The 10,097-nt window shown below is 37.2% G+C and overlaps 1 protein-coding gene across 1 annotated transcript in view; it reads right to left on the bottom strand.

Moving 5' to 3' along the window:
- The window catches only part of LOC139696060 (voltage-dependent calcium channel subunit alpha-2/delta-3-like), a 287,280-nt gene that overhangs the window by 5,499 nt on the left and 271,684 nt on the right, over window positions 1-10,097 (bottom strand). Inside the window, exons 25-29 of the mRNA XM_071594674.1 lie at window positions 9,473-9,677; window positions 7,132-7,249; window positions 4,496-5,003; window positions 2,786-2,900; window positions 1,159-1,329 (exon numbers count right to left, since the gene is read on the bottom strand). Of these exons, the coding sequence (XP_071450775.1) occupies window positions 1,159-1,329; window positions 2,786-2,900; window positions 4,496-5,003; window positions 7,132-7,249; window positions 9,473-9,677 (1,117 nt within the window). The remainder of the gene's footprint in view (window positions 1-1,158; window positions 1,330-2,785; window positions 2,901-4,495; window positions 5,004-7,131; window positions 7,250-9,472; window positions 9,678-10,097) is intronic.

Here is a 10,097-nt window from a genome sequence, read left to right as displayed (position 1 = left end):
TTTCGGGACAGTCGAAGAAAACGTTCAAACGGCTGTAACCAACCAGCTGAAGATTATTCCAGTATTGCAGTTCCAGCACTGCTATGAGGAGTGGAAGAACCGTCTCCAGGGCTGTGTGGCTTCAGAAGGAAGTCATTTTGAGGGTGATAATATAAAATTGTAATTCTATTTGAATGAAAAAATTTTTTAAAATCAGTCTTATTACTTAATTAACACACCTTGTATATTGCAATGTAAGGCATCAGATTGTTTTATTTATAAAAGAGTCAAAGAGTCTTTGTTCAGATTGAGTTAATCCAAAACCTACCTGAAATGGAAGACTGCCGAATAATAATAAAAATTAAAATGAGTACTTATCATAATGATATTAATAGTTACACATGAAATTGGTAGTTCATTTAATCCTTTTTATATGATTAATTAAGTACATAGAAAGTAAGATTCCTGAAGGATTTTAAACAAAGAGTAACATAATGCAGAACTTTGATCGAGGGGTTAACCTTAGATTAGGGCAAGAATTCCACTCAAGGCGCATAATTTCACAATCACAGCAAAAACATTTAACCAATTAAATCAACAAGTTTGGGAAACAGAACGATAAGATTTTCCAGTTCAGGAATCAGTGTGGATTATGTTTCATGTTCATGCCAATATAATGTGGGCTGCCAATGTTAATGCTTAGCAGGAACATCCCTTTGCAAACTGGCATCCGTAATAAGCATTAAAACTAAAGATTACAGTTGTTAATTTATTTTATAGTTATAAAGTAAGTTATTCTCCGACTGAAGGTAAACATTGCATATGATGGGATATTAAGGGAAAAATTGTTATCTCTTCTTTTAATATTACTATATCAGGGCCACTGCTAATGCGTTTAGAATATGGGGCAGCCATAATCATGTCTTCGTCTAGCAGAAGCTAATACTGAGTGGCATAAACCTTTCACCAAGTAACCACAACAAATGTGGGACTCCTTTTCATCCTAAAAGTGTCTTATGCAAGAAAAAATCAAGCAACATTAAGTGATATTCTTTTGAAGGCACCGATACTCAGTCTGAATGAATGAATGACTGAAGATAGTGCATGAATGAAGTTTAATGATTTACATTTGCCTCAAAATGTAGTTTACACCAGCTTCAATACCCAACGTTTCCTCACCTTTGGATGTTGTGTAATGCATGTGTTTAACCTCTTTCCCCGAGGCAACTTCCCCGTGCGCAATTTATGGCAGACGTGCGTATCGTTGTAAAGGAGCTCCTTCAACTCCACATGCATCTCAGACCCGTCAGGATTCCAGTAGTCCTCTGACTCTTTACTGGGACCACTCTCCTGTAAAATTCATTTCATTAGTCATTTAATTACAAGGAAAAATCAATGCACAGGAAGAAATGACACAAGCCCAACACTTTAAATTTTTTTTTAAAGGTTGAGTAAATGTTTCAGAGGCACACAATTGGATTGGAAATAAGTATGACAGGCTTATGAAAAGAAATGAGGAATCCCTTTGGCTTCTCCCTGCTTCAGAAAACTTTTCCCCCTTAAAGAAATGCACAAAATTCTGATTGACAAAAATTCCTCACATATTTAGAATGCATTGATTATATTACGCTCCGCTTTTAAATAAAGAACTGTTCGCCAGGTGTCAGGGTGATAGCATTTTAACTGGTGAAATAATTGAACAACTGGATGATTTGGTTAACTTAAGAAGATTGTCCGTGACAGATGGTAAGATAGATGAATAGATTGCAGGACATGCAAAATTCTGATGAGATAGTTGTTGACGGTGTGTGGAACATATCAAGAAATGAGCGTTTTTCTAATTCTGATTGTAGTTGTTTTTAGGGGAGGCGACCAACAGCTGAGGGCATTTGCACCCTTAGGGATGGATGAGAAAGGAGGAAGGGTGGAGAGAAACCAGGCTGGAAATATTTGGAATGCTGGATTACATCAAAGAGCCTAAAATGAGGTGCCTGAACATAAAATTCCCATCAAAGCCTTTCTGGGAATGTACAGTGACTAGCAGAGGCACTAACATTGATGTTTTGATGCAGAAGGTGCCATTTTGAAGAATTTTAGTCAGTAGTACTTTAATCTGCAGTTATTTTCCCTCCCAGGTTTATTTTTGGAACATACCATGGATAGAGAGGAGGACATTAGGCAGGGTAGGTAAGGAGAGGACAATAATGGAGATTTTTTAAGGGAATGAAGTGAGGAAGAAAGTATAGAGGGTTGAAGAAGGGTTTAATGGGAGTGTGGAGTGTCATTGTGGGTCATTCATTATGAGTGGCTAAGGAATATATCATTCCCCAGTCTGTGCCACCAATAACTAGCCTATCAATTATTAATAAAGGAAGGAGTGTACTTTGCTGGTTTGGTCATGTAGGGATAGAATAGAAAAGAGTTGAATCACGGAAACAAATGCATTGAACATAGAAGGGTGAATGGTCTGAGAGAGAGAGAGAAGATGGAGTAACGCCAAGAAAGTAACGATTGGTGAATGTGGTTGAAGAGACTATAAAAAGATGAGTAATATTAGAAGTCTATACTTAATTACTATTGCTGCACTGAAAATTATAGTACAGTCTCCACTTAATACTATTTGGTTGCCCTGAGCTGAGAGCTGTGAATATTACTCATCAAGTGTTTAAATGTGACACGGCAGGATATTAGAATTGATGATTCCACTGAAGATCTACTCAAGGGTTGAGTAAATAAGTATGCTCTGAAGAGTTGAGAGTCAATATTTAGAGGAAAGGAGTAAATGATCTAAGAGGAAATACATTACCTGATCAAGTTCGTCATCTTCCTTATTGGCCTCCATACAGTTCAAGTATGTCTCTGAATTTGTCACAACTACAAGGACTAAATCAGAGTAGGGAATCCTTTCAGCAGTATATGGCCTGAATGAAAACAAATATTTTGAAATATTAAATGTTATTGGACATGAGAATTCATTTTTAACCAACATTAAAGTTAATCTTTTTTTCAGATTTTTAAATTACATGTAAAATTTGATCCATGCTCTCCTGTTCTCCCATTTTTAGCCAACAGTTGCATCATTACTCTTACTACTCTCCTGTTCTCCCATTTTTAGCCAAAAGTTGCATCATTACTCTTACAATACCAAGAGAGAAAATTTTCGGCTGTAACTTTTGACATGGAGGTGTAAGTTGTGGGCAAGAGACTAAGAGCCAGGTTATGAATGCATAAAATAATTTGATTATTCATTGGAGGAATATCCTAATTGCTCAATTCACCTCCATAGTCCCCCTAATGTCTGAAATGTAATTAAACCAGGTCAGCATATAAATTCATGACTTTTTTCACTCTTAAAGGCAATAGCGCATACGTCTGCAAACAATTTATTATTTTATTTCACAGTTTAATTTCCCAAAAATGAAAATTGTGGAAACAAAAATATCAGGTACTTCTGTTTCTTTGGACCAGCACATTGCATGAGATTATCAAATTGCCATTTCAGTCACTTTGTGATGGTAGAATAATCATTTGGCAAATTAATTGGATTAATAGGCAAATAAGGTTGGGTAAAGTTCACAGGATTTTATTAGCAGTAGCTAAAAGATCGCATCACATGGTTTTTATAAATAAATCCACCAACAGTAAACTATACATTATTCAAGTGTGGATTATCCATTTTGCCGATTCTCCATGCTATATTCTTTCTGCGACACCTCAAAATTATAACAAAATTACAATCTTCAAGATGTTTGTATACTTTCAAACATTGATATGCTTTTAAAAATATTCAAGTTTTGAAACACCTTGGCTTTATTTAAAGTTTTTAATTTAACAAAATCAAAAGTTGTCAACAATAGTTTTTAATTGTTTTAATTTGAGCATTTTTGTACCATACTTGTACTCTCCCATCATCGTTTCCCTTTGGATTCTTTAGCCCTGAGAATATTCTCCCCTAAGGCAAGCTAATACATAGTTTAAATATTAAACTAATAAGTCACATTCTGACTACACTGCATTATTTCAATTGATATATGTGAAAACATTAGCACAGTAATCAAGCCGAAGGTCGGTTTGGTAGGTGATGGTAGATTTCAACCAGTACTAATATGGCTCATGAAATTCACACATTAACAGAGTAATAAAGGGGGCCAGTTCCTTTCCCTGTGCCAGTTATGGTTTCCCAGGATGATCTGGTACCCGAAAAATCACACAGCTTGGGTGGGTGACTGAGGGCCAGAGAGGCTTGCTGAGGAATCAAACCCCTCCGGTCAGTCAGTAATCCAATGGTCTACTCCTTGGACTACCACATCTCGTATAACAAATAATAATCCCCACAGTGATCCTTCATTGTGCATCCATTCGCACATTCAGGGATTATATTAGAGAGAGTTTACTGTACGTTCATCAGGATACTCACACACACACAACGAGTACCCTGCGTGTGATAAACGGCAAATGACCACCACATACGTATGCCCCTCCATTGAATAGGGGAACGGGCATTAAAGTGACTGACCTTGAGCAAATAGTCTCGTTCTCCACGTCTCCTAGAATGTCCATCCTTGTGGTGTTGTCGTACTCCTCAGTTGTTGTACTCCACTGCGTTTCATTGTACGGCTGTTCTGTTGTGGGTGCAGGGGAGGTCGATGAAGCAGATCTCCTCCAGCGGTTCCAGACGCTCTGGTGGATCAATGCGTCCGTGACAGAGGTCGTGCTTGGCTCGGAGTAGTTTGACGTCGCATTCATGGTCGTCTCATCGTAGAAATCGGTCCCATTGTATGCGGTCGAGGTCTCAGGGGGTGGCTCCGTCGTGGGGGGTGGCGGAGGGGGGGGAGTGAGCGAGAAGCGGTATGCCCACTTGTCGCACGACTCCTGGACGATGGTCGTGGTGAACTTTGGTTGGTAGTCGTCGTCCTTCTCGATCGACCTCCCTCTCCAGTCCTTCAGGATGACCTCTTCCTCGCCCTCGTCCTCCTTCCCAAAGGGCACCAGGAGCCCTGAGTCATCGTAGCTGTCGTAATATGCTAGAACAAAAGGAACCGCCCGATCATCTCTGAGAAATCACATCATTGCCACAACCAAAATGGTACAGTTTCGATGACCACAATGTCAAGGAAGAGGGAAATCAATGGAGGGACACTGTTCCAAGCACGGAGGCATTGTTTTAGCATGTGCGTCTACGGAGCTGAAGGTCACTGTATTGATTTTCAGACGTACCAAAAACTGTTAGATTTGGAAAAATTGTAATCCTGATTTTTCCAGGATGATAGCAGTGAGAAAAGTTGGCTCCAAAAACAAAAACTACAATTGTATTTGGACAATTAAACCAACAGCATAGTAGGCCACTGATTGCGAGCATCAGACAGGGGTCTTAAAAGCTTCAAATTGAGTTGCAAGCCCCATGAATTAGAGATACACTAATTCATTGGTAAAACAATCACTATAGCTCTTTTGCCAATTAATAGGGGAGTTCACAAACTGTGGGAAGTGCAATTAAATTTAATTCAATGGATACATCCAATAACGTGCCTCAAAATGCAAGAATTTCATTCCCCTTGACCTACTTATGACGTTGTATATATTGTATTTTGTCATATTTTCTTGATTTTTCAAAATCTCTGGCAAAATCAGTGTTACGGGGGGCTCAGAAGCTTTATTGGTAACAGCACTTGGCCTAGACATCAAAGGAATCTTGGTTCAAGTACGGGTCCAACTGAAGTAATTTTACTCTACAAAAATCCTCCATTTCCATTGGTAATTGGCCTTTTTGGCCATATCTCTGGTTGCAATTAAATTTAATTCTCCTTTATAATTGGGCCCTGAGTCATTGCAAACAGACTGTGCATATCTGGTTGGATACATGCATGTTAACCCTACAATATCATTCTATAATGCATTATGGGTGGGTTGGACACAAGTTGGAACGATTTTTGATCAAAGCAAAGTGATTTTTTTTGTAGGAATTGAATTTGTAGTGAAGAACTTTTACCTTTGCCTCTATCTGGAATGCTTTGACCAAAAGAACAAAGGATCTCTAAATCTAGACATGATGCCATACTTCTTTCTGATTTCGGATGCAATGACACTTATGCATAATTCTTTAACATGGTAAGACTGAATGCATGATGAACTTAATGTTAAATGAATAAAAGTAACTATACTTTGGAAATTACCTACATATAGGAAAAAATTTAAGGGATTGATTAAAAAATGTATGAGCTGTTCCCTCACTGGCATGTAATTCTGGAAAAACAGCAGTGGAAGCAATAAATTCCCATATGTGAAATTTGTAAGAGTATGATGACCATTATGGTGTGAGTTTTCGAGTCCATAACATGCCATGGACAACTTAACAAATCACACAAAAAATATCTAATTGTGAACCCTAATGAAATCGGGGACTCAAGTGTATTTAAATGGAAATGTATACCTAAAGTTATTTCTTAAAAAATAACAAAAAAACTATGCTTCCTTACTGTGTACTCTCTGAAAATACTGCAACAACTTATTCAATAGTTAAATATAGCGAAGGCATAATAAGCACAAAGGTTTGTTTGATAAAAACCATGTTAAATGCTTCACAAAAATCTACAAATATATTATACTATGATTATAATGGAACTCTTCACAAAAAGCTTAGTTGAAACTACAGTGAAGTCATTCTCTTTGCTAATTGCCAAGGGACAATAATTATAATATTCTCTAATTTATTTTTAGCACATTTATCAGTGCATCCTATCAAGTTTTGATGGTAACAATATTAAAAGGAAGGATAAGTTATATATTGACAGAAAGTGTTCCAAAGAGAGAAAGATTCTTATTTTATTCTTAATGGGAGCATTCATCTTGTTATGAGTCGCAGGACAGAAAACCTAATAATTCCTGCTTCTAACTTGTGCAAATAAATAGGAAGAGTTTCTCAATGTAGACCAGAGAGGAATATTTTAGCCAAAATATTCCTACAAAAAAACAAATGTATTTCCTGTTAGTTTCAATGCAAAAATGGTTAAATAAAGTCAGCACCCTTGCACGGATATAAAAACAGAATTAAAAGAAAATGTTATGGTCGATGCACATAGTGGATGGGAGAGGATTGGTTTAAACAAATGCCTTCTCGACAGGCACGAAAGAATGAAGTGAATGGATAAGTACCATCGACTGCTGCCTCAGCCCATCGAGGAAATATCATGCTGTGGAGGTTGGTCTTCAGGAGGATCCACAGAAACTGGCCAAATGCCCATTGGAAAATCCATTTCAAACCATAAAAGGGCTGCAAAAGAAATGATGTTAGCCATCATGAGATTGATATTAGATCGCATGCCCAAAGTGAAGGATAGATTAAATGATTTTTGGAGCAAATTGTGAACAACTGCTCTGCTCTCTCTCTCTCTCTCTTAAGCATGCAATATCTCAAGTTGCTTTTGTATCATTCTTTAACTCTTTGAAAATCATATCTGTTTGAAAAAAATTGAATTAACATGCTTTCAGTGAATATATAAATGCAAAGCATGTCAACAGAATATAACAAATTATTCAGCGGCATTGGGTAAAATTACTTATATTTCTATAGATAAATAATTCAGAGTTCAACATTATTGGATAGATTGGAATATTAATACAACAGTGCTGACCTCACAGTGATTCATTGAAGAGAAGACAAGTATTGTTTAAGAATAATGGACATTATTGGCTTAAAGGAAAGGTAAAGTGCCATACAGTATTTTTATAGATCATGCAACTTAATATGATTCTGATAATGATCCTTTTAACTCCAATTACAAGGGTAATCCCAGTAGTACTCGACCCAACAGAGGAAACACAAAAAATTTGGAAAAAAATGTATTTATTTTTAAACATCATCTCCTTTCAGCTCTTTACACTTTTCCCAGGGATGTTTAATAATTTCGATACCCTATTTATGACAAGAACTGTCTTGCTCCTCAAAATAGTCATTAACTGCCAACATCACTTCTTCATGGTTGGAAAATCTTTGACCACCGAGCAATTCATTTTTTTCAAGTTTAGGAAAAGATAACTATCCAAGGGGGCTAAATCTGGCAAATAGGGTGCATAAGGTAGCAATGCAAATAATTCATGAATTTTGGCCATTGCAATAATGGATTTCAGAGCTGGTGCATTGTCTTGATGAAACAACACTTTCTTCTTTGCCAAATGCAGCAGCCACTTTAGCTTGATTTCTTCGCTCAAATGTTGCAATAAATTCGCATAATACTTACCGTTGATAGTTTTTCAAGATAGTCAATGAAAATTGCCTCATGCACATCCCAAAAAACTGATGCCATGACCTTGCCTGCAGATTAAATGGTCTCTGCCTTCTTTGGAGGCAGTTCTCCCTTTTGAATCCATTGTTTTGATTGCTCTTTTGTCTCGGGTGTGAAGTAATTGACCCATGTTTCATCCATGGTTATGAAACGGTGCAAAAATTCATTCTGCTTTGTTGCTGTGAAACTTTACTATACACTCATTTGAAACATCTTCATGACTCTGGTTTTGCTCAAGTGTGAGCTAACTTAGCACCCACCTTGCACACAGCTTTCTCATGTCCAAATTTTCAGTGAGCATGCAATTTACTGCACTTTTTGAAATGCCTACTATGTCTGCTAGCTTATTAGTTCACTTGTAGTCGACAATCATCCAGTATCACTTTGTGGATTTTCTTAATTGTTTCTGGAGTGGTCACCTAATTTGGTTGACCAATGCAATGCTTGGCTTGACATACCGTACGGCCTTGTTTAAACTCTGGTACTCTATAGATTACTGTTGTAAACGAAGGAGCAGACTCACCCAGAATAGAATCCAGTTCAAAATCAGTTGGGCTGAGGCCTTTCAAATGAAAGTATTATATCATATAACGATGACCAATTTTCTCCATTATCACAAATTCACTGAAAATGTTCACTATTGATGACTGCCAAACAAATACTAAACAACATAGCATCTTCAAACATGAAACATATGCTTTAAAGATTTCATACTTTCTAATGCAGTGATATTTTTCAAACAACTACCCCCATCTCTAAGTCAGACCGAGTACTTATAAGCCTCCCCCCCCCCCCATGTACAATCAAACAGATGAATAATGAACTTCTTTTCAAATCAAGTGTAAATTAAATGAATCAATGGACTGAGCATATTTTTCCCCTTAGCGGTAAAAATAGTATAAGTAACATGAAAGGAGAAAAAATGATGTTTTATCTATACAATTCTGCTATCTATAAAAACTGAATAGAATGAATCATGCGTAGAGTAATTGAATTCTAAGGTGGTCATTCATAAAGAATTGTAACGTTAGGAAAAAGTTCCTATTTCTAACATTTGTTTGACTGAGTCCAAATTTGATAGAAATATTTTTAATCTCTTACACAATGTATACTTTCCCAACACTTAAATATCAAAGGTGTTGCAGTCTTACAACAAGTGCTTGAGTCTTGCATTACAGCTTGGATTAGCATGCAGGGCCTAATGAACTCACCATCAACAGGAAGGAGGCACGACTGGTGATGAACTCTTCCACACAGAGACCCTGGTAGTCAAAAAATGGACGTCGAGAGTACATTCCCACTTCCACCAACTCAGTCATCACGTCTGGCTCCACTTCTCCAAAGAATTTGCCGATTTTTTTCCGGGCGGACGAATCCTCTGTGCTGTTCTCCCTAATGGTCACAGCTAAGATGTAACTATAAAATTTATGTGAATCAACAAAGCACGTCAGTCCACATGGCAAATCACAATTGGCAGCTCAACAACAATCAACAACTCAACTACATGAATATACAACACACAATTGCAACATTTGGTAACTGTGGAATCCTATGAACAAATTTTTGCCTGAGCCTTTGCAATTATTGTGTCATAACTGTTCCCATCTAAGTTTGCCAACGTTGCCTGGAAAAAAACATACTCGCATCGACAATTCAAAAAATTAAGTTTTGATAGGTAATGCCAGAGGCATGCTAGACACAAATGTCAGTATGGTGACAATATCCACAGATGTACAGAGTACAAATAAGTAAAGAGGTATTTAAGGAATGATGGACCCTCTGAGCTTGGACTTCTCAACAAAGGACGTGAATTTTCCCCCTCAGTTCCTACCACAG

The sequence above is a fragment of the Hetaerina americana genome, unplaced genomic scaffold, assembly GCF_022747635.1.
Source record: "Hetaerina americana unplaced genomic scaffold, ioHetAmer1.1.p SCAF_66, whole genome shotgun sequence".
Lineage (NCBI taxonomy): Eukaryota > Metazoa > Arthropoda > Insecta > Odonata > Calopterygidae > Hetaerina > Hetaerina americana.
This window is presented reverse-complemented; position numbering and strand designations above follow the sequence as displayed.